The following is a 23,936-nucleotide window of genomic DNA, read 5'->3' on the forward strand; positions in this document are numbered from 1 at the left end:
AAGACTAATGGCAAATTTATATAATTTCGACATAATGTAAAGGGGTTTAAGGAAAGTGAAGCCTATTAGGAGTTGTCACCTCTTATAAGATACATTAGCACGAAGTGAGGAATTTCTCATTTGACTATAGTTTCAGACGCTTCATCTTGCAATTCTTAAAGTTTTTTCTTATTATAAATATATCCAATCCTGAACCGTAAAGTTCTTTGAATACTTTTTACAAAACAATAATTGATATTTCGCATTTCTCCCAAAATGGAAATAAAACAATGCGATCGTTAACTACCTTTAAACATTTATATCACCTATCGGGCACATAACCAAAACTTATCATAAATAGGAATAAAACACCAGGAAATTTTCTGAATAATGTGATTATATTATTACACAATGCTACGAAAATACAGTAATATCACACGTGAAACATGAGTATGTATAAAAAAGAAAGCCCGTACAGTCTAGGAACGCGTGATTCAAGTGGCATACACACAGCAATCTACTTCAGGAAGAACGATAGAAAAACGCAAAGAACGTTAACTGATTTACTACTAAGGACATCCGCTCGATGACAGTCTCCAGCCGATCGATTTCAGGCACTATGGGCCGAACGAACGAGCACATCGAGAACGATACGTTCTCAACCGTTTGCTCGTGTTCGCGTTATGGTTACCGCTACGCCCTTGACATTAAACCCGTCCATTACTAGCAATTCAGTCAACGCATAGAATAAGTGACAGTCAAAATGGCGACAGCCGCGGACCCCGGGGTCTACTTCTCCTCCTCCTCGGCCTTGGTCTTCTCGGTCTCCTTTTCGCGCAGCGCCGGCTGCCCGGTGTGCTCGATACTGATAACCCTCTCACCCTCCACCGGCGGCTTGTCCTTGCGGGGCACGACGATGGACAGCACGCCGTCGCTGGAAAGCTTGGAGGAGACCTGCTCGATGTCGCACTGCTCGGGGATGAGGTACTTCCTGACGAACTGTCGGGAAATCCAGCCGTGCTCGTCCTGCTTCTCCTCGTGCTTACCCTCGACGACGACGGAGCGGTCCACAACCTTGACGGAGACCTCTTCGGGCGCGAACTGCTGCACGTCCAGACTGACCTGGAACTTGTCCTTGTCGGCCTTGACGATCGAAGACCCTCCCTCACCCTGGCGAAGCAGCTCGCTCCAAGGCCGCACGTAGCCTGTTGCTACGGGGCAGCGCGAGAATTCGGAACGCCACGGCGCTCCGTAGAGCTGCAAGCTTCGCGGGGTGACGATGTGCTCCGGGTGGATCCCCAGCCCGAAGTTTTGGTCCAGCAGTCGATGAGGCCGCTCGAGGTCCTCCCACCAGTTCGAGAAGAGCATCGGTAGTAAGGCCATTTTACCTTCGACTGACTCGGCGACTCCTGGTGACGACGCGTAATTCTATTCCGACTCGTCCTCCGCTCCTCCGCGTAGCTGGCGTGCTTCTGCCGGCCGGCTTCTCGATTCGACTCGTTCCTCCCTGCCGCAACTCGTCGACGTTTCTCGAATGCTCCGCGGCCGCAGCGCGCAGTACCGGAGAATCTGGTCGTGCGCAACGAAGGCTCGATGCTCGCCTACTAGATTGGGGCGTGTCTTTTTATGAGAACGCCTACGACTGGGCGAGCACCGCCAAGTTTTGCCGATGGCAAAACTTGGATCTATGTCGATACACGGTTTGATTGGAAGTCGTGCTGTAATGCGGAGATCTTGCTTTTATAGGAGATAGGAAGGTAGATTAAATGAAGGCCAATTTGCTAAATTTAGTTCCGATTAACCCTATAGATCTCGTATATAATTTTTTTCTATCCTCTCATTCTTGACACGAGTAGATGTCCACCCCACTTGTTTATCGTTGATAAAATGTTTTGGCAATAATCACCTTCGTGAATACCTTCTAGAATTTCCCTTTATTGCCAAAACATTTTATCAACGATAAACAAGTGGGGTTGACATCTACTCGTGTCAAGAATGAGAGGATAGAAAAAAATGATATACGAGATCTATAGGGTTAATCGGAACTAAATTTAGCAAATTTGAAAAAAAATCTCCTTGTTTTCTTAATGCGGAAGTAAATGGTCGGTAGTACATTTTACTTCATTCGAATAAAGTTGATCTAACGTATCGATGTCGATATCCAGAAGTTTTGTGTCGTCGGTAACGTATAATGGAGTCAATGGTGAACGCAGATGCAATTCGTGCACTGCAGTTAGGTTTTTATTCTTCAAAACGCAGGAACGTGGGTTTGAAAAATATCTGTTTACCGAGGCTTTATCTTAACAAATAATCCGATAATGCCAGAGGTATGCCAATTTTGCATCACCTTCTGTGAAGAACGTCCTGGAACCGTGTAATCAATTCTTATCGAGCTCGACGGCGTGTTCTGTTGCTATGGCGGATGTAACGCACGAATAAGCTCTGATTACGGTCACTAAATCAGCGAATTACCATTGAATACGTCTAAAAATAACATTTACGAGAGACTTCGACACTGTTACCGATAAAAAAAAATGCCTTGGTAAACGCGAATGTCACGAGCTTCGCTTTATACCCGTAAACAGTGGTCACTTTGTTTCACTAACTTTAAATAGGTATTAAAATAAGTTTTAAGATTTTGGATTGGTCACCTAAATAGCTTGATCATTCGAGTGCAACACCATTTATGAAGTAAAGGCGAACAAGTTTAGGACAATAAAGAATTGAGTTGAAAAAGTAGAATAAAAACATCCGTTATGACGCAGCTTTTGCAACTCGAGTTTTCCTCTGGAGCCCAAAATAAGCTAAAATAGTGTATGTTTATGCAACACAAAAAAAGTTGAAGAATTCGAAAGCGTAACGACGCAGTTGTATGCTGTGCAAAACGTACATCAAATCGTATGTACCATTTATTCCATGCAAACTGTGCGACGCAGTTATGATGTTTTCCACATATATAACAAAGGCATATTGCGTTGCACTTTATTTTGCACTACGTGATCTTATTTTACTCCGCTGTCTGGAAGATAGCTCAAGGACAGTTCAGTCGGTCCCCTTCCTGGTTTCTTAAAATATTTGTTGACACTTTTATAAACCGACAATTTTATAATCCAATCTCTAAACATATCTAAAAAAGTAAGTATCCATATCCACTTTGCATTGCAAAGTGATTCATAGAATTAAGTCTGATCAATTCATGAGCATTGATAGGTTTATAGCCATGAAGAAGTTTATGTATGAGTTATTGAAAATTTACGATAATCGCATCATTTAAATGAAATGGATTATCAGTGGAATTATGCTCGGCATTAAGTAAAACGTGAACTCGAGCGCATGTCTCGCGTGTCCCTTTAAATTTTACTTCCGTCGCAATACGGAGAATCGTTATTCAATTTCCGTCTAGCCGAACTATTAAAATCGTTTAAACCAGCGCCTTATTCCAGTGTCTGTCACGATCATGAATTTGTAGTTATGTACAAACATCGAATTTGTAGGGTTAAATGGCCAGGCGGTTGCGGAATGTTAGGTACACGTCATACTTCTACTACGAGCCGTAGTAAGCGTTATCAATCAATTACGCTTTATTAATAACTAAGTGTTTATGAAGAAATATGTCTATCAAGCGATAGTTACATGGGCAGCAGGAAATTATCGATACTTAGAACAGTTGTCATGAGATAATGTAGGATGAAAGTATGAAAGTTCTTTCGGAAGTACAGGGAAATAAACATTCCATTGTCGTCATCGAAACATTCTAATAAATCAAGTCACAAAATTAAAATAAGTCCAAGCATTAAATTTTGCGACAATTAGAATAAAAATGGTTACTCCTCCAGGTATAACTAATTATCTAACCGTGCTAGATTTAAACTGCATCAGAAAAAAGGACTGAATTATTTAATTTTTTTTGCGGTTTAACTTCGGTACAACTGCTATTTATACCTAAGATGAAATCTTTAATTTACAGGATGCTCCGCTAACAAAGTCGACCGAATTCGTCTTCTGCAGTTAAAAAAAAATTGAACATGTAAAATCTCGGAAGCTGGGAAAGTAAGCCGACACAGTATATTCGAAATATCTTTCATTTTATTTAAACAGTGGTAGAAAAAGTTGAAAAAGAGAGCTTTGGCAACATGAACATAACCATATAAAATAGTTAACCTAAATGTAAAAAAGAGCAGTCAAAATGCAACAGGAATTACGAATGAAAATTTCATTTTGTCGCCTCATTGGCTTCCTCGTTCTCTTCCGTCGTGATGGTCGTTCCTTCGGTCGTAAGGTCCTGGCCTTCCATGGAACTACGGGGTGTTTCTTCCTGTCGAAGAGCCGGTTTCCCGGTCCTCTCGATCTCTATGATCCTCCCTGGTTTCTCCTGGGGTTGGTCCCTCAGAGGCGCCGATATCGTCAGGACTCCATCCGTGGATATACTGGATGAGATTTTCTCCGGGTCCACCCCTTCGGGCAGAATGTACTTCCTGACGAACTGCCTGGAGATTAGGCCGTGTTGATCCCTCTTCTCCTCGTGTTTCGCTTCGATGAGAAGCGTGTTGTCCATCACCCTGACCTGGAGCTCCTCCGGCTTGAACTGCTGGACATCTAGGAAGACCTTGAAGCCTTCCTTATCCGCCTTGATGGCCGATAATCCACCTTCGGTTGCCCTCAAGATGTCTGTCCAAGGTCTGTAGTACAGACTGTTCAACAGCCGATTTCCGTACAATTTCTCCAAACTGCTGAGGCCAGGTAACTGGTCAGATCTCAATCCCATTCCGAAGTTTTGGTCCATCATGTACGGTCTCTCCAGGTCGGCCCACAATGCCGCCGATAACAGAACTGGTAAGAGCGACATGGTTTTTTATGCTTCAGGTACAATTAGATATCTCGGATGAATGGACTTATGTATGGCACACAGGTAAATATCTCGCTTCGTACAAGCTTGCGCCGTTCTCTCGCTAGTTCTTGACTGATGCCCATTGCCCAGCTCGGAGCTCTATTTATGGGGCGCGCTCCGGTAGAGGGGATGCGCACTCTAGAGCTTTCGAGAAATTTGAAGATCTGTGTTGCTGAAATTCTGCCGATTGATACGTGAAAATGAAATTTGCGATACAGGGGGCTGATGAAATTTAAACTACAGCTTGCGAGTGGCATGCGAATCGATATATCGAGCTATCCGGAGCCTGAGATAAATGGTTTACGAATGTATCTATTTCTGGACCTCAGGCAAGTGATCGGATACATGACATTATTGGGTACGTGTACAAAATATTTAATTTTCAGGCAATTTCTCATTGGTTTTATTTTTTGTAGGACCTATATGTTTTTGGGAAAGGATCGAAGAGAAGGGATTTGCGAGTCAAAAAAAAATGATGTGCGTATACATGATGCTTTCCACCTTGAAGGGAATTTGAGAGATTTATTTTAATTCATTGATTAATTATTAAAAAATCGAATTTACTGTAAATATAGTCTTAGAAACGTCGTCTTTCAAAGGAAAGCATATTAAAATTTTGATTCTCAATCTGTAATCAATGAAAATCTTTGTTAATTAGGTGGATAAATATAAAATTGAAAATATATACAGTGAAAATTTTTGCACCTTCTGTCTCTTGAAAACTTTTAAAAATGTACATCGATGGTTATTTTTAAAAAATCATTTTAATTAAACTTTTACTTTCTATGTTTTTATTTTGTCTAGGACTTAAACACTTATGGATAGGGTCAAGGATCAAGAGATTTTGTAAGTGTTCAAAAATGTATGTATGTATGTATGTGTGTATGATGTGTGTATATATGTTTCCGCCTTGGGAGAAGAGATTTATTTTAATTCATTAATGAATATTAAAACATTCGAATCGATTGTAAGTATAGTTCTAGAAACGTATTGTTATTCAATCGAATTATATCAAAATCTAAATTTAAACCTATTATAAGCGAAAATCGTGGTTTATAATTAGGTAAGTAAAAATACAGTTAGAAATATATGCAGCGAAATTTCTCAACCTTGTATCTCGAATATTCACGAAAATATAAGCCGATGTTTATTTTTAGAAATTATTCAGACTGAACTCTTGTAGAATTGCATATGAAAATTATCAAATAATATTTCCGAGGGTAATTTACTATTTGACCAATTTAATCTATTTTAGATTTTAGATAAATGCTCTCTGTGGTTTGGAAATCTCGAAATCTCCTTATCCGAGCTGTAAATGTTTAGCAAATGTCATTGAAAGGTTATTTTAGGATATTCATGGGATGATCAACACACTCAAATGCTCTCGGCATTAACGGGATGCATGGAATACTCGGAATAAAAATAGCACACCGCTGTATCATTTTTGTTTTCTTCAAGATGTTCCCTGTTTTCTTACGATTATCCATAACTTGAAAATAACGTATCATATCTCTGCAGCTACATGTCTTAATTCCGACGTCCGATTCAAAACTTTCTGTATATCCGTACAGCCCGGACTTTGATTTGTACCAATAAGAATTCCTAAAATTAAATTTATACTATTTATTTTGAGATTTATTTCTGGAAAGCTTATCGCAAATGTAGGTATGGAATGTTAAAATGCTAAAATTATCGAAAATGCTAGAAACAAAATTCTAGAATGAAAAATTTATCGAAAATTCTAGAAATGGAATTCTAGAATAAGGCACGTCGAAAATTCTGGAGATGTAATTCTAGATCAGGTACGTCGAAAATTCTAGAAATAGAATTCTAGAATGACAAACTTATCAACAATTCTAGAAATGTAATTTTAGAATAAGAAACGTTGAAAATTATAAAAATGAGAATCTAAACCGAGAAGTCCCGAAAATTCTAGAAATGGAATTCCAGAATGAGAAACCAAAAATTTTTAAAATGGGATTCTGGAATGTCAAGCATGTAGAGAATTCTGAAAATAAAATTCTAGAATAAGACACATTCAAAGTTCTAGAAATGGAAATTGAGAACGAGAAACGTCGAAAATGTCATAAATCGAATTCCACAACGGAGTTATCGAAAATTCTAGAAATTAAAATCTAGAATGAGAAACAAAAAATTGTATAAATGGAACTCGAGAATAAGAAAATTATCGGAAATTCAAGCATTTTCGAAAACTTTCTAGAAGCTTCAAGACGTTCCGAGTCTTTATGTGTCAGGTAGGGTCGGTGACAACAGATTTCGGAAGCTCCATAAACTCCGCCCTGATATTGATTTTCGGCCCTGCGTGTGGCAACCAATGGCTAAAATTATAAACGACGCAGTTTATTCAAGTGAATCGACTGTTTAAGTACAAAGTCCAAACTTTTAATTAAAATACCAATCAAATAACATTCGACAAGGAAAGTATCACGTCTTATCCTTTCTATAACAGATATATTGTCAATTACAAAAGGTATAAGGTATATAATACATTACGTTGTTTAGTACCGTATTTTACAGATTTTTTATGATCAACGATTACAAACGTCGGATAAACGTTGAATAAGCGTTTAGGAACGTTTAGCCAACGTTCGTCATTATCGATTATGTAATCATCTTTCGAGGGATTCTTATAAAATTTTTCAAGGACTCCAGGATTTATGCCAGATTCCAAAGTACAAGCATGAGACAATTATTTATTCAATACTAGTATTGAAATATACTTAAAGTCTCGTAACTTCTGCAAATTTCTAGAACCTTCTGGAACATTCCCTAGTAGTACAAAATATTTATCATATATTTTATATATGTTTAACGAATATCGTACATTTTATAAATATATAGCAGACATTTTAAATATTTGCAAAACGTTTACTTTACAATATTATTTTTATAATATTTGTATATTAGCTCCATATATTTTCGTAATATTCTTCTTATAGATATACGAAACGTTTGGTTTCATTTTAATATGCGTATTTTTTAAATATTATCTGCCGAGTACATTGTAAACATTTAAAAAATTTTCTAAAATCAAAATCACACGTTTTGCTACCTTAATGACATAGCCGAACGAAAATATTGCCAAAAATTTATCGTGTTTTTTGATACCAACTGAGGGGTTCAATAATAATTGTAAAGTAAAAATTGTATTTTTATTATGTTTATAAATTAAAAATATAATTTTAATGTTTAAAAATTATTCAAACTAAATATGTCATTGAGATTTTCAACAAATATTTTAGAGATCTTCGAATGAAACCTACGCGATATTTTAAAGAATCTGCCGCTTGAGATATTTAGCAAAGATTACAAACAAATATTTAGAAATTATTCTGCGCTACTAGGGTTCTTGAACGTAGCAAAGGAACCGGATAAAATTATACAACACGATCAATAAAATATTTCCGCTTGAAGAATATTATACAACACGATGAATAAAATATTTCTGCTTGAAAAATATCACAGCAAATCACAGTCAGTATTTAGAATTAAGGATTTCAAAGAAGTCTACAAGAAAAATTTTGTACAAATTAACAAGTAACGTCAATAAGTAGCCAAAGTACTTATCCATCGCTAATATATATCATTTTATGTATTCCCGTTAATGTAATAGATATTTCTCGAAACGTTTAGAAATGTTGGCCGCGGAACTTTCGAGCACGCGCCAGACGGTAATGTCACGTATACACTTTAAACCTACGACTCTACCTGTCCGTCAAAATGCCCGAATGCTCTCGAAACATGCTAAGCTAAGTAATTCTACAATTCCTAACAGTAAGAGAGATAATTTTCATTCATGAATGGTCCCAAACTAAGCAACGTCATTTCCCAGTTCCGTTCTGCAGCGCGGCGGTTCAGTTGGTTACAAGTCACCTCGAAACGCTCTAACAAATTGGAGTTAAATGCCCTTTATTTCACGAATCCCTTTCCTGCACATCCAGACTGGATCGTACACTCTAGAAAATTCTCGATTACAATTTCGATTACAATTTCGATGAAATTTCGAGAATCTTCTCGAATGTTCCGAGTCCAACCCCCACCGGACTAGAGCGCATATAAAGGCAAGGAGGCGACGCGACCCGCCAGTCAAGACGCAGCAATCGAAGCGGTAACAAAGGGTGAAGTTTAGTTAGAGAGGTACCGATTAACGTTTTCACAGAGGCACTTTCTCTGAGAGATCAACAAAGTGTTATGAGAAGAATGGCTCTAATTCCGAAATTGTTCTCGCATTGGTGGGAGCATCTCGACCGACCCCATCGACTGATGGACCAGCATTTCGGCCATGGCCTGCACCCGGATCAGTTGTTCAACCCATCGTTCTACGACAGACGATTTCCCTTCGTCTATTACAGACCTTGGGGCGAACTCTTCAGGGACGACGAATCCAGCGGCTGGTCCGTTGTGAAGGCGGACAAGGACAAGTTCCAAGTCGCCCTGGACGTCCAACAGTTCAAGCCCGAGGAGGTCAACGTTAAGGTGGTTGACAAGTACGTCGTGGTCGAGGGAAAGCACGAGGAGAAGGAAGACGAGCACGGGATGATCTCGAGGCATTTCATGAGGAAGTACATGATACCGGAGCAGTGCGACGTCGAGAAGGTCAGCAGCACCCTCTCCTCGGACGGGGTCCTCACCATCACCGCCCCCAGGAAACCAGAATCCATCGAACAGAAGCAGGAGAGGACCATTAAGATCGAGCACGTCGAGAAGCCCGCCATTGAGAAGGCTGCGAGCAAGAGCAACTGATTTCATTAATTTGTATATCTTTAGCTGTGTAACTTATGGAGTTCGTTCCTTGTATATCTTTTTCACCAACTGCCTTTTCGTGTAATATACGTATTCATGTTTTGTATGTTTCTTCCCGTACGTCATAGTATATCATACTCGATACTACGTCATATGTCAATCTCAGGAAAAATGACAGTATTAATAAACTGCTGTTGGTAATTATTAGCGGATATTCCCTCTGATCCCTCCTATCCCTTCGATGGAGTTGAAATGTAGATGACGAATTAAAAATATATTTACTTATTTAGGCATATGTTGTATTGGCAATTAAGAGTTGACGGTAATTTTACGGGTATAGTCTACATTAGTTAAAAATAACGATTGGGTCTGTTGTACATTTTTTTATTTAATTCATTTTATTTAATGTAATAAGATTAAATAAAAAAAAGTAATGTAACGAAGAAACTGAAACGCAAGATTTCATGGCTTTTTAATTGATATAGACTAAACTTGGAAATTCGATATCGATGTCATTGAAAAAGAGGCGAGCACCTAATTGTTCGATATTTCTGATTGAGAGTACTTGGCTTAAGTGCAATTACCCTATGCCATTATTTCTTTAAATATGGTTTAATTAAAATGTATATATTACTGTAATATCGTCATCAAAACTGAAGCACAAAGCGGGTAAACATGAGGTGATCTTTCACGAGGTTGGATAGTGCGTAATTGCGTGCGAAACTTCGCATTTTCTCGACTCAGACTAATGCGATGTTGGCAGGAAGTGCAATATTTTATCCGTTAACAAAATATTCACCGCCACTCCGCGCAGGAGAATGGAATCTTCGTGTAAAAATGGAGAAAGACCGCAACTGAACGCAGAATACCTTCTGCGTTCTTTCTAGAACTTCTCTAGAACTACCGTTCTAGAAAGATCTGGGGCCGAATTGCATCAAATTATTTTTCGCTATATTTATAATTTCAAAATTTGTCCCAGGAGATATCTGTATGGGTTTGTGTTATATGTATTCCCCATTTGACTGTACCTATATACAACTTTTTCCACTTAACACGATTGAGTCTTCTATTCGATTTAAAATTAACTTTTTTAGACGATTAGATACGTGATTTCAAGTAAAAACTGGTTTTAGAAGTTATTTACTACTAACTTGCATATGAGAATGAAATCATCGTGTAAAAATAAGGAAAGACCTAAAGGTCAAACGCAGGAGGTCGTTCTCAAAAAATCTGAAGTTGAAATGCATGCGTTTATGTTTTGCATTCAGTTATATCATTTGTTACTTCTTTTAGAGTCTTTACAGATTCTTTTTCAGGTTTGTATTACGCGTATTCCCGACTTGATACATGTAATGCTTTCTACATACAGATTATTTTCTATTCAACACGATTTAATTTTCTGCAGCTTACTCGAGTTAAAATTAATTTTCATAGACGACATGGATACAGGATTTTCAGCTGAACATTAATATTTGAACAAATATTGTTTTAATTTCATCCTGACTTCAAAAAATGCTTTCCAAAACTTTATATGCAACGTTACCTCTATCAACTGCTACAGATTTGTAGAACCTACCTGAATGTCAATAATTTTAAAAGCATCTCTACAGCTGTGGATGGACAAGTATTTCAAGGGAAGTTATGAACAAAGAAGTGTAATAAATGCCAACCAAAATGTGTTAAAAATGTGTTTCATGTAAAAGTAATAAACCGTTTCTTGACTATCTGTAATTCTATTTCACATTAGACTTTATATTAATTAGATTACTATAACTTCAAACAGAAAAAATGAATACAAATGGATGTGGACAACTAAAAGAATATATTTTCGTTTTTCACAGAAAAGAATCAAAAACTAAGTTCTCAATAAATTCCAGACTTATATGAGCAAATTCTGCGTACTCTTATTTTGAACGTATCAATTCAAGAATAACCTATGACGAAAGGTAAATAACTTTAATAAATAGAAATGTATGAAATCATTGACAATAAAACTAAAGGATGAAAGGAAACAGAAACGACACGAGGAATTTTCTGGCATTAACCATTTATTAGGTTATGTAAAAAAAAGACTCACACGAAATTAGTAACTAAATTTCTTAGTTAATACAAATAACCTAATCGATAGTTATATGCAACATTTATCTTATACAATATTTGTATCGAGGCAGTTATACATGGAACTAGTCTTAATATTTTTGGTGATTTAATACAAAGAAATGAAACGTTATTTAAACATGGAATGAAAAGTGCAAATCACGATCAACGCGAAGTAACATTTACTTCTTCTCTTTTGCCTCCTTGTCCTTCACAGCCTCCTGCTGCTGTTGTGGTGGCGGTGGCTGTCTGATCGCAGGTTTCCCAGTGTGCTCGATCTTGATCTGCTTCTCGTTTTCCACCTTAGGTAGATCCTTCCTTGGGGCAGTGATGGTGAGGATACCATCGGAGGAGAGCTTCGAGGAGACCTGTTCGATGTCGCACTGCTCAGGGACCAGGTATCGTCTGACGAACTGCCTGGAGATCCAACCATGTTCATCCTTCTTCTCCTCGTGCTTGCCCTCAATGATGACGCACTTGTCAACTACTTTAACGTTGATCTCCTCAGGTTTGAACTGCTGCACGTCGAGAGCAACGTGGAACTTGTCCTTATCTGCCTGGACAGTGGACGCACCTCCTTCGCCTTCACGCAGAAGTTCTGCCCAGGGCCTGTGGTAGGTTGCAGGAAGTCTGTCCCTAGGGTGCAAATATAATGCCAGCTCACGTGGTGTTATGAACTGCCGAGGGCTGATCTCTCGTCCGAAGTGCTGGTCCAGGAGACGATGAGGATGTTCCAAGTCCTCCCACCAGTCAGAGAACAGCATGGGAATCAGCGACATCTTGGCTTTTTATTACTTGGTTTCACCAAATACAACGGTATAACACTGGAGTGTAAATCTCCAAGACTTAGCTTGTCGAATTTCTCACGAGATCGCTCACTAACGCCGACCGTTCACCTTCAAATCTTGAAGCTGTCTGTTGTTCGACGAGCCGGCAGCTGTGCTTTTATTGGCCGAGCCGGGACTCGCGCTGGAGGGGGAAGTGAGTTCCGGAAACTCCTAGACCGATCTCGAATATTCCCTCGGATTTTGCTAGAACATTGTTGAAAATAATCAATCCATTTTACAAATTTGAATGAATAAAAACACTATTTATTTAATCTGTATTTTACGTTGGAATATTATGGCAATTGCACTGCTATAAAACGTTTTAGACTTGTATTTAGATATTGAGTTTTGACTTCATTAGTGAGTACCGGCGTCCACGCCTCATCGTAACAGTGTTGTGATTTTGCAAAAGCCGGTAAGCCATAACCTATCGTAACCGGCTTCGACTCTTTTTCTATTTCCTGAAAAAAGATTTGGCAAGAGAGAGTACTATTATCAACTTGTAATCTGAACTTACTGATATTTAATAAAGCGATAATAATTGAATGTAACCGTGAAAATTAAAGAGATATGTTACCGGAAAATTTAGAAATTGAAACATGAAACATTGATTATGTCTAAAAAGATGTATAGTAAAAGCTCTTTTTCGTTTTGTCATTGTCTCGTTACTATTCTTTAAAAAATCTAGTTTAGATTGAATATGTTTCTATTACAAATCTTTTCTTAGAAAAATTTCTTATAAGTTATTTATTTTTGAAAGTAGTGTAATGGGTACGATGTATATTATACTTTTTAGGTTTTTCTATAGTAGCGAAAATACGAGATTGTCTATGACATGTCCTGTTGCGAAAGAATGGGGCATAACTTCTGTGTGGGAATATTGACACATTTAAAAGTCCCACCACAAAGAAAAAAAGGCCGTCTTTTGATTAAATAAATTAAAATGTCTAGAAACTTGTATGTCATTTCTTATACTATTTATGAAACAAGATTTCACGTAGGCATAAATTAATGTCGAATTTGTTTTTCTCCAAATTTCTCCATTTTATTTACGTAGTTGTTTCACGTCAAATTTATCTAATTTTCTTAACAAGTTCAGTAATAGTAGACTAAGCAGCACAAGAAATCTTTCATTTATCGGGAATAAACGGGGTAAAACCGTTGGTTTTGCATAAAATTGCTACATTCAGATTCCAGACCTTATACATGGCATGACATGTTTCAAAACAGTTTACCTATATTAGAGGAATCCTTCCAAATTTCAGGGAGGATTTTGCACATGATTGATATGTAATCACAACGCTTCTAGAAGGTATAAGGATTCGATTTTAGCAGGCATCTAATATTTCTCTCGAGAACCTTCTGGACCTTCTAGAAGGTTCTCAAGCTTTTTGGAAGCACCCTGCTCGTACATACCGGCCGGTTCGCTTCTCATATATATACTGTAGCGTACCAACGGCCGACATATTTGATTCCGAAACGTCGAAGGGAACGCATCGCTCAGCGTATCTCCAATTTGAATCGAGCATTCTTGAGCAAACAATCATTGTAAGTAATCATTGTATTTTACGAGTCTATATGGCGCTTGAGGCAATGAATTAAAAAAGTTGTATATTTTCAAGGTGATACCTGTGAAGAAAGAAAGTGAACAGCATTTGGTCAAGATGTCTCTTCTGCCATTGGTATTCTCAAGCTGGTGGGAAGACCTGGAAAGGCCTCACCGATTGTTCGATCAGCATTTTGGGTTAACACTGAGACCAGATGATCTTCCAGAGGTAGCTCCGGGCGGTCCCAGTATCTTGGTACTAAAACCTCAGCGCAAGTGCTGCAGCCGGTTCCATCCCTATGACAGAACCGGCTATCATAAGGGTGCAGGATCATCCGTTGTTCAGGCAGACAAGGACAAATTTCAAGTCACACTGGATGTTCAGCAATTTGCTCCAGAAGAGGTCAGCGTTAAAGTTGTTGGAAAGAACATCGTCGTTGAAGGCAAACACGAGGAAAAGGAAGATGAACATGGTTGGATCTCCAGACAGTTCGTACGAAAGTATATGGTACCTGAGCAATGTGACATCGACGAGGTCAAGTCTATGCTTTCTTCCGACGGAGTTCTCAGCATCACTGCACCTAGAAAACCACAAACTCCACAGGAAAAGAATGAGAGAGTCATCAGGATACAGAATACTGGACAACCAGCTTTGAAGGATGATACTACTCCAAAGAATATCGAGTCACAGAAGGAGCAGGGCTCCCAGACACAGAAGAGTCCTATACAGCAGCGTGCTCAGGAGAAGACCGTTAAGGCTGCTTAAAAGTACATTTTGTGATACATACTTTTTTATTATCGTGTTTTTACATCATTTAATACATGTGATAGAGAGCTAGAGTACACCGATGCATCTTACTTCATTCAGTATTAAGTTATTTCATTAACAATTTTGTCCCAAGTTCCTAAATATTACATTTTCAAGCATTGTTCACTGAATGAGATTTGAAATGAATAAGAATAAAGATCCTATAAAATATTTTGTAATTGTTAAATGTTTCATTTCACTTTGTCTTTATTTTATATTCCTGTCTTTAGAAAACATGATCGTAAAAAGTATTTGTCAATTTAAATTATGTTTTTTGGTATCGATATCAGTATTTCAAATAGGAAAGCTAACAGAGATAGCAAAGAAAAACTCGTGTCAAAATAATACTGTGAAGAGGACGTGTGTACAAAATATATAAACCGATTTCCCGATTGTATTCCCGTGTGAAGATGATTTGGAAGATTGTTACGAGAGGATTTTCACGATTCTTCCTCGTGCTGCCATCGTACAGAGCTTTCAGATAGCTTGTATATATAATTGCGATGCCATCTAGTAGGACACAGAGAAGGCTTACATACTTTCATCGATACAGAGAATATTTTAAACTTTGATGAACTACACTATATATTTCATATATATTACACGGAGCGTTTAATCACGCAAAATTAAACGCAGAACGTGTAATTCAATTTTGTCCACTGTTAGTAAATGTTGCATAAATTCGAAAAAATGTCATTGTGATTTCAGGATTCGTTCCATTCTTCTTCGTGTTCCTTTTTTCCTTTACTTTCAATAGCAAATTTTTTTTCCACGCGGTACATTTTTCTCTCTTATTCCAGGATGATATCGCAAGAATAATGAGACCGTGTTCACTCTACACATTTAATAAGATGCCCATATTCCAATTACGGTGTTGAAATTCAAATAAATGGAAGAAGAAACAGGTAGAAAGGAATTGCTAATAAAAGGTCTTGGAAAGAGAAAGGAAAAAAAAACGAAGCCGTTCGATGAAGATAAGATCAAATTGGAATTAGCCGTAAAACAACAACTCGTGTGTGTACAAAACATGTACTTGAACACTGATTTACAACGATTAACTGGCAAATATTTGTTCACAGGGTAATGACTGTAAAGCATGGGAACATTAACGCTTCTTATAGCTCATTGCACGAAAGTTTGAGAAACTTAGCGAGCAATTTATTCGAATCACGGTTATCGTACCTCGCGTGATAGTCACTTTACTCCGCTAGCGAAACGCACTAACGGTAAAATTTCATTCCATAAAACTCTACGAGCCACTCAAGTCCGTAAGATACCAGGTGAATCAAAATGTACATTGCGGTACGACTCGTTGCGCATCGCTAAGAGGGGTTCTTTTTTGTCGCTTTTGCTATTCCTGTACATGCATACATACGCTGCATCGCCAGCTTTTCAGGAGCGTACATACGCATTTGAAATGCTTAGTTCATAACTATTAAACATAAAAGCTTCCCTTCAATCAAATTAAGGTGATATGAAAATGTGATATGTACATAACAAAAGGTCAAAATATTTATAAAACTCTTCTCCAAATTGGGTGCACAAAATTATCTGAAACTTTAACACGTGGTTACGGTGGCCCTCAGGAATAACGCGCTGCTCATGAAATTTCTTTTTTCGATACAAATTTTGTCCTTGTCTCGGATACGAACAAAAAAAGATATATATTTTTTTTAAATGAAATTTCACGGGCAGGTCGTTCTTCCTTAGAGCCGCCATAATCACGTGTTAAAGTTTTAGATAATCTGGTGCATCCAGTTTGAAAAAAAGTTTTATAAATATTTTGACTTTTTGGTACGTATATATCACCTTAAGTACTTCAAATATTTTTAACAGGAGCCCATCTCGTAGCAGTTGACATTTTTATAAACTTCGGAGTTCAAATAGCTTTATACCTTTGGATGAAACATATAACCGCCGTATATTTAAGTAGAAGAAAAATATACATCATCGAAATCGAAGGACTAAACGCTCGACCATCAAAGTGACGGTTCTAATGATCACAATTTATGCAGAAATTTGATTTAATCGATGATTCTCTTTTTAAAGTAGAGTATTTTGGAAGAATCGTTTGCCGATTCTCAAGGTCTCTTCCAAGCATTTCGCAGTGACGTTTAGCGACACGTTCGCCGAGACTTTCCGGCAGTTTCATTAAGCGCTTCGATGATTCTAGGTATTTTGGTCTATCGGAGCGAGCGCATCGAAGGAGCGAAAAAAGGACCGAACCGTAGCGTGCAGCAAACTCGGAAAACCATTGGGCGACTCCGCCAGGTAACCTCGTGCGTCCTTCCGTCCTATTGGAGAACGAGACGCGAGGTCCGTAGGTGGTAGGGAGCGAAAGTGATCTCAGCACCAAGAATGGACAGGAAGAGGCAAGGTCTCCGCTGGTCTCGGCGAGTTTCACGCAGAGACTTTCAGGACGAGTCGCTGCTCGAGGATGCCGAGAGACTCGCGCGTCGTCGTCTAAGATCAAACGGTACCACGTTCGAGTTTCGAGCCTTTCGAGCTCGCGGGAAAAATGGCGGACGGGTCGCGGCGGTGCGGATTTTTCAAATCGGAGCCGACCACCTAGGCGCGGTGCGCCCAGGTGCGCCTACTCGAGCATTCCTGCGCGCTCCGACGACCAACTGGAGGAAGAAAAAAAGCCCGCGAGCGACCGGGCGTTGCTCGCGCGACTGTTACGCGAGTCGCCGAGGTAGTCACTCGTCGAGGACACGTGGATGGCTCGGATGGGGAAGCTCGCCCTGCCAGAAGGTCCCGCGATGCGCTCCTAGTGGCCTCGCAGACGTAATCGAGCGACACCTGTCCCGAGCCGATCGTCGAGATGACGAGAAAGTTGAGCAAGTTTTTGATACTCTTCGACAACACGAACTTACTCTACTTTCCCGGACACTTCTTGTCTGGCAGAGTGCTCATTGAACTGGACGACGAGGCCTAGTGAGTATTTTGCCAGTGGTGGCACGGTAGTGAGTATTATAATATCGTAGTTATCGGTAGTTAGGCGCGAAGGCCGGCGTAAGTGGTAAAGGCGAGACTAGGGCGGACAACGAGGAACGATAGAAGTATTTTTCCATAGAGTTATCTAGGTGCATAGCTGCATTTTAATTCGCTGTCAATTCATTTTCCATTAATCTTTACTATATTCCGTCGTTGTTAGGTTTTAGCATCTCTAAATTGTTTTGTATTTTATTTTGATACCACAAGAATGCGAAAATACTTGAGCTACTTAGGGACCGCTTCGTTTACTTTTGAACGCTCTTAATGCGGATTTATGAAGGAGTCATGCGGGAAAAGCATATTTCTAGATAATAAGCCTTCGTAACAATTAATGAAAATTCAACTGCAACGGATTTCTCCAGGATACTCTTATCGAAATCTCTCACGCAACGCAACGGATTTCTTTTCCCTTTCGGATTAATGTTCCGCAGTTTCATGCGTGAGAATTTAACATTACACGCCCGAGTTAATATGTGCCGTTACAACGTTTCGCTATGTTTGTTTCCTTAATGTACAACGAGAAATATGTGTTGTACCTGTTGCAATGCACTTGCCACCTGCAGAAGCAGTTGCAGTCCCTTTTTTGCAAAAACATTCATAACAATTGAATCTCTAATTGCCGTATTGTGTCCCCTATTTGGACCTCCCCTCCCAGTGATTATGCTGCAAAAAACCCATTGAACGTCCTGTCGTTTATCGTGCGCACTTGTCGTCTCTACTTATGTTGTAAGATACGTTTCGTAATTAGGTGTTACTGCGCGATATCTGATATGTTAGAGAAAGGAAATGTATACTCTCGTTGTGAAAATATGACCGAATAATTCTTTTCATTATATTTTTATTTCCTTAGTGTCTCGGGACTCCATTTTCATGTTATCGGCGAAGGAGTTGTCAGGGTACGAAGTCAACGGGCCGAAAGAGTTTACGACAAGGAGAGTTACATAGACTTTCGAATGAGGCTTCTGGGAGAGCCAGGTAATTTATTTCGTTTTCTTCGTTTCTGCGATGTATCAGGAATATTAACGAGTTTCAACATTCAGGTGAAGGACCATCCTTGTTATCACCGGGTATTCACAGTTTCCCTTTCAAATTGGGATTGCCTTTGGGTCTGCCTTCCACATTTCTGGGTAAACATGGATGGGTCCAGTATTATTGCAAGGCAGCCCTCAGGGAACCAGGGGGCTTAACGCATAAAAATCAACAAGTATTTATCGTCATGAATCCTATCGATTTGAATCTCGAGCCGCCGATTTTAGCGGTAAGTTAAAATTCATCCAACTTAAATGTATTAACTGCGTTTCTACTATAAATAATTTACGTATTAATTCTTTTGAGTACATTAATCCATAGTCTTTGCTTCCCTGATAAAATAACGTTTTGAACTTCTCTGCTTTAAGTTGATTGTTTCGCAAGTACAGCAATCTCTCTCGAACGATGTAACCTTGAAAATCGTGTTTGTAAAACCTATCTCTCGCAACACCAGCTCGAAAATATGGGCAACATGTCCTATATTCTTTAAGCTAGTATCATTGTATCCCTATATCATCTGTCTATGGTAGTATGTGACAAAAACGAAAAAAATGTTTTACAGACATACCGAAAATACTACAGGAAAATCCTAGTAATGTAGGATTTGGTATATAAATTATTTAAATGAATACTGCATACAAAATATTAATTATTATAAAAACAGTTACCTGTACATTTGTATACTTGCATTCCTTCCTGAATATGTTAAGCTGACAGCGTGTATTTTTAACACGTTACGTGTTTTTCTTCCAGTATTATACGCCCATAATATAATGATGTTCTTAGATTGCATAACAATTATGTGCAGCAACCGGCGAGACTGGAGGTGGAGCAACGCGTAGGTGTATCTTGCGTCTCTGGAGGTCCTGTCTTCTGTCGTGTAAGCCTAGATAGAGGTGGATACGTCCCTGGAGAAACCATTGGCATTTCAGCTACAGTCAGCAATCGAAGCAAAGTGCGTATCATATTTCGGTACTACGATACATTGAAAAAAACCCTCGATTCGCGTTTTATATATATCTTGTCTATGACTTAATTCGATGTGTATATATTACTATCATAGTACTAGGATATATGTATTAGTTGTCCGCGATGGCGCAACTAAAAGAGTGACTCACATTTCATTTGACCTATTAATTGATCGATTACGTTAATAATTAAACATATTTATAGCTACTTTAAATTTAATATTTGAATGTGAACTTGTCCTATAGGTGACGATGAAGTCAACAAAGGCATCGTTAACTGAAACTATTCAATACCTATGTCGAGGCAAAGTCCTCGCCAGTGAGACAAGAGAATTAGCAAGCGTGTCTAGGGGGAAAATTCGTCCTGGCGAGGGTGAGGAATGGCTAAACGAACAAATGTACGTTCCACCATTGCCACCTACCAACCTTAGGGGATGTCATTTGATCAACGTACTCTATCATGTTTATGTAAGAATTTTTCGACTTTCGGATTTTTATCTATCTTGCGATCTTACGATATTGATCAATTTGGTTCTTTCAGTTTGTAATTAGCCCGAAGAGTTTGGATAAGGAGATAAAACTACAGATACCAATTGTCCTGGCGACATACCCCCTCAGGCAAGAAGGAGCTCCTGCGGGAACGGCACCATCAAAAAGAGGAGCTCACTACCCCTCGACTTTACCCATTTTTCGACCGTGGCTTGACGATAAAGCTTTCGAGGTGCAGGAATGAGAATTGAACTGAAAAATGAATGAAACAAAATGTAATTGGAATCAGTCAAAGCAACGTTTTAACAAAAAACGCTGACGAGCAAGTGCCGAATATTTTTTATTCATGTAATAATAGTAACGCGTAGTTAAGGAAAAAGTACTTGGCACCTGTTCTTTGATACTTTGACACTAATTAAATTGATCTGTCTTGTCTAGTGTGTTAGACAACATAAGATAACATTATTTTATCACTCTCTATTAGAGAGATTATTTGTTGTGACGCGAAAAATGTGTTTTGGACAATTACATTTTATTAGAATGTGTATAATGCAATATTACACATGACGTCACAGATGTTTTATTTTTATTACTATTTGCTACTGTTTTATGTATGTATGTACTGATAGAACTGCCATATTCGTATATATTTAATGTGTAAAGATGATGGAACGCGTATTACCGTACTCAAACATTCAGATTTTATATTGTTTTCATTCGGACAGGATATCTCTCAGCGGTACTTCACTTATAAAACTAGCCCATAGGTCCTGAAAATATTTCTGAATACGGAGATTAAGCGGATGTAATGAAAGATGCGTGCAATGTAACTGCGTGTAAAAACGGCTGTCATATAATAATGTCGAGATAATAAATCAATTATTAATTACCAGTCTATAATATACGTTGTTGCACGGTTATCTATTTTTACGATATCCACATGTACTAACTTATCATTTCTGTTTTCAACTTATCAAGGACACTTTCCATGGTAATCCCAGCTACTATGACAGTCTTATGGCGACTTTTTGCTCCCTGTATTGAAGAGTACAATTATTATAAAAATAATATATTCTATACATTATAATGTAATTGAAAACGAACCCTATCCAATGACACATCGGACTTCCTGACGCCCAAAATTGATGCTAAATATTTCACCAGTTCAGTATTTGCTTCACCTTCAACAGGAGGTGCCGATATTGCAACACCCACAACATCATCAGTGATTTCTGAGACAGTTTCGTGTTCGAAAAAGAATTAAGTTCAATCCAATGTTACTACTGTATGAATAATACCGTAGAGATCTTAGGAATAAATTACCTGTTATATTATTGTGTTTAGCTCCAGGTTTTGCTTGAATTTTTATATTTACTGTCCCATTCTTTCCAACGCTTACAGCTCCTGGCAGAACTTGCTAAAATACAAGAATACGACACAGTAGTAAATTTATCCACTTTTATTTTAATAAAATCAATTTTTTAATAAATTAATTTAATCATTGATAAATCTTATATAGTAATATATTAAAAATATACAATTTTAATTCATCCTCTTCCTTTACATAACATTTATTTGTTATTTTTTTACATTAAGTGACATGTCAGTACATTTTGACTCCCTTAAATTTTAAAGCAGTTCGACTTTCGCGCCGTTATAGATGATGTCCTGCGCATGTGCAATAACAAAAACTGAATTTCCAAGCAATTTCATTTCGACATTTTCTGGAAAATGATTAAGTTCTATCGTAAATATTAATCTTTTATAACTAAAAATGAAAGTTTGTAGCATATAAAAATGTTAATATTTTATAATTAAAAAACTGTAATATATTTAAATAAGTATTTATTCTTGAAATGATTAATCATTAAGTAATGTGAGAACTATACAATGTATGAAGTATTATTTGAATATCTTAGTTTTTGATTCTTGAGATTTTCCTATATAGTGGGTTTTCACTAGACGAGCACACCTAGTGACTTTTGATATTACCATTACCACTCGTAACCACATCGAGTGACACTTTTTAGGTGGCGCGTACTCTTTAGAAAATGTCGAATTACGTTCGCGGTAGGTGATCTTAACAAGTCACCAAACAAATTTTGAATTCCTGCGTCTAATTTCGGTAAGAACTGTTACTTACAAGTGTTCTCACCTCAACCTTTTCCGCTTGTTGACCCTTCCCAACCTTTTTCACTCGTTGCTTCGACATATCACGAATAGTTGTTATTCGCTGCGCTGTTAATCTGTGAACCCACTTTTTTACAACGATGCTTGTCATGGATTCAAGATAAATTAGTATAAGTATGGTGTTTGCGATATTTCTTTGAAAAAACTTCAATATTGGAAGACACATTAACCTCTACGAATTGGAATGTACATTAATTGTTGCGCGTGTGCAACAGTCATGCCAATAAAGTGCGCTCGCGATTTCGCGGGAAATTTGAAATGAATAAGAATATTTCAGCAGACCGCCATGCCCAAAAAGTTTGTTGGTGAAAATAGCAAGGCTGTTGCAGCCAGGGCTCGAAAAGCAGCTGCCAAAGAGGCAGAAAATACAAAAAAGGCCCAAGAAGCAGAAGACAAGGCTTGGCAAGATGACGACAAACAACTTCTTAAGAAGAAACAGAAGCAGGTAATACATAATCTTTATATGTTGAAATAACTTTAAATATAGGATATGTAATAGTTAGGAATGCAATTTCAATTATGAAGTCATATTGTCAGTATGATTGGTATCGTCTATAAATTTATCCTTCATATCATAGTAGTTTAGTCTTCCGATGCTTTATACGTAGATTTTTTCAAAGTTTATTATCGATTAGTAATGGTATTATATAGTTTTATTATTAAAAAAAGTTATTATATTCTACACTTCCTCATGTAGGAGGAACTTGAAAAGAAGCGTCAACAGCAATTGGAAAAGAAAGCAGAAGCGAAAGCATTACTTGAAAAAGAAATGGCTACTATAAAAATAGGAGGTAAACAGCCAACAGCAAAGGTGACTCGAGCCGAAATCACTGCAATAACAGAGAAGCGAAATCAAGTCGCAATGAAAAAGAAGGAAGAAGAAAAACCCATCGAAGAGAATTTGAACAGAGTAATATTGGAAGGTGAAACTGCACACGGCATAGATGAAGCTCTGTCAGTTTTAAGGTATTATCGTTTTAATCGAGACATATATTTGCAAAGTTCATTCATTACGCTTGATGATTTATTATATGATTATATTTAATACCAATCTTTTCTTATTTGGCAGTACGAAAGAATCTGAGGTAGACCGTCATCCTGAAAAACGAGTCAAGGCAGCTTATACAAGTTTTGAAGAAAGAATGATGCCTATTATAAAGGAACAAAATCCGACCTTAAGGCTCAGTCAACTGAAACAATTGTTACGTAAAGAATGGATGAAGTCACCTGAAAATCCTCTTAATCAAAGACTTCTAAATCATCAAGACATTTAAGGTCTCACCAGAAGGTTTACACGTGAAATGATCAACTGAACGACTTAGGAATTAAAAGAATGAAGGTGTTAACCGTGTCT

At 38.0% G+C, this 23,936-nt stretch overlaps 8 protein-coding genes across 11 annotated transcripts; 4 read left to right on the forward strand and 4 right to left on the reverse strand.

Moving 5' to 3' along the window:
* Positions 1–358: 358 nt before the first annotated feature.
* On the reverse strand, positions 359–1,673 carry LOC105694292 (protein lethal(2)essential for life). The gene has a single exon (XM_012414812.1). It carries the CDS (start codon positions 1,360–1,362, stop codon positions 769–771), a length of 594 nt encoding a protein of 197 aa, XP_012270235.1. The 5' UTR covers positions 1,363–1,673; the 3' UTR covers positions 359–768.
* Positions 1,674–4,047: 2,374 nt separating this feature from the next.
* LOC105704457 (protein lethal(2)essential for life) lies at positions 4,048–4,929 on the reverse strand. Its single transcript, XM_012433677.1, has one exon. The coding sequence runs from the start codon at positions 4,823–4,825 to the stop codon at positions 4,193–4,195; it is 633 nt and encodes a 210-aa protein (XP_012289100.1). The 5' UTR covers positions 4,826–4,929; the 3' UTR covers positions 4,048–4,192.
* A 4,054-nt stretch (positions 4,930–8,983) lies between these two features.
* Positions 8,984–9,835, forward strand: LOC105694209 (protein lethal(2)essential for life). Its single transcript, XM_012414666.2, has one exon. It carries the CDS (start codon positions 9,080–9,082, stop codon positions 9,629–9,631), a length of 552 nt encoding a protein of 183 aa, XP_012270089.1. The 5' UTR covers positions 8,984–9,079; the 3' UTR covers positions 9,632–9,835.
* A 1,826-nt stretch (positions 9,836–11,661) lies between these two features.
* Positions 11,662–12,658, reverse strand: LOC105694208 (protein lethal(2)essential for life-like). The gene has a single exon (XM_012414665.2). It carries the CDS (start codon positions 12,505–12,507, stop codon positions 11,911–11,913), a length of 597 nt encoding a protein of 198 aa, XP_012270088.1. The 5' UTR covers positions 12,508–12,658; the 3' UTR covers positions 11,662–11,910.
* A 1,267-nt stretch (positions 12,659–13,925) lies between these two features.
* On the forward strand, positions 13,926–15,088 carry LOC105694207 (protein lethal(2)essential for life). The gene is made up of 2 exons (XM_012414664.2): positions 13,926–14,103; positions 14,178–15,088. Exon 2 carries the CDS (start codon positions 14,220–14,222, stop codon positions 14,865–14,867), a length of 648 nt encoding a protein of 215 aa, XP_012270087.1. The 5' UTR covers positions 13,926–14,103; positions 14,178–14,219; the 3' UTR covers positions 14,868–15,088.
* A 2,200-nt stretch (positions 15,089–17,288) lies between these two features.
* Positions 17,289–21,289, forward strand: LOC105694233 (arrestin domain-containing protein 2). The gene is made up of 6 exons (XM_012414706.2): positions 17,289–17,846; positions 18,757–18,881; positions 18,947–19,164; positions 19,744–19,890; positions 20,150–20,371; positions 20,445–21,289. Exons 1-6 carry the CDS (start codon positions 17,734–17,736, stop codon positions 20,634–20,636), a joined length of 1,017 nt encoding a protein of 338 aa, XP_012270129.1. The 5' UTR covers positions 17,289–17,733; the 3' UTR covers positions 20,637–21,289.
* LOC105694235 (UPF0235 protein C15orf40 homolog) lies at positions 19,765–22,858 on the reverse strand. 3 transcript variants are annotated; one of them, XR_001103512.1, is made up of 5 exons: positions 22,536–22,858; positions 21,716–21,809; positions 21,497–21,624; positions 21,283–21,427; positions 19,765–19,843 (listed from the first exon to the last, which is right to left on the reverse strand). XR_001103512.1 is itself a non-coding variant. In XM_012414708.1 (4 exons), exons 1-4 carry the CDS (start codon positions 22,746–22,748, stop codon positions 21,338–21,340), a joined length of 513 nt encoding a protein of 170 aa, XP_012270131.1. In that variant the 5' UTR covers positions 22,749–22,858; the 3' UTR covers positions 21,300–21,337. The 3 variants fall into 3 exon arrangements, 1 of the variants encoding a protein (XP_012270131.1); XR_001103513.2 differs by lacking the exon at positions 19,765–19,843 and adding an exon at positions 20,561–20,644; XM_012414708.1 differs by lacking the exon at positions 19,765–19,843 and having other exon boundaries at positions 21,300–21,427; positions 22,548–22,858.
* Positions 22,358–23,928, forward strand: LOC105694234 (coiled-coil domain-containing protein 124). Of its 2 annotated transcripts, none has more exons than XM_012414707.2 (4): positions 22,358–22,517; positions 22,860–23,027; positions 23,280–23,548; positions 23,652–23,928. In XM_012414707.2, exons 2-4 carry the CDS (start codon positions 22,869–22,871, stop codon positions 23,854–23,856), a joined length of 633 nt encoding a protein of 210 aa, XP_012270130.1. In that variant the 5' UTR covers positions 22,358–22,517; positions 22,860–22,868; the 3' UTR covers positions 23,857–23,928. The 2 variants fall into 2 exon arrangements, with proteins under 2 accessions (XP_012270130.1, XP_023290676.1); XM_023434908.1 differs by having other exon boundaries at positions 22,863–23,027.
* Positions 23,929–23,936: the final 8 nt, after the last annotated feature.

Source organism: Orussus abietinus, unplaced genomic scaffold (assembly GCF_000612105.2).
Source record: "Orussus abietinus isolate OABI.00-Male unplaced genomic scaffold, Oabi_2.0 scaffold52, whole genome shotgun sequence".
Taxonomy (NCBI): domain Eukaryota; kingdom Metazoa; phylum Arthropoda; class Insecta; order Hymenoptera; family Orussidae; genus Orussus; species Orussus abietinus.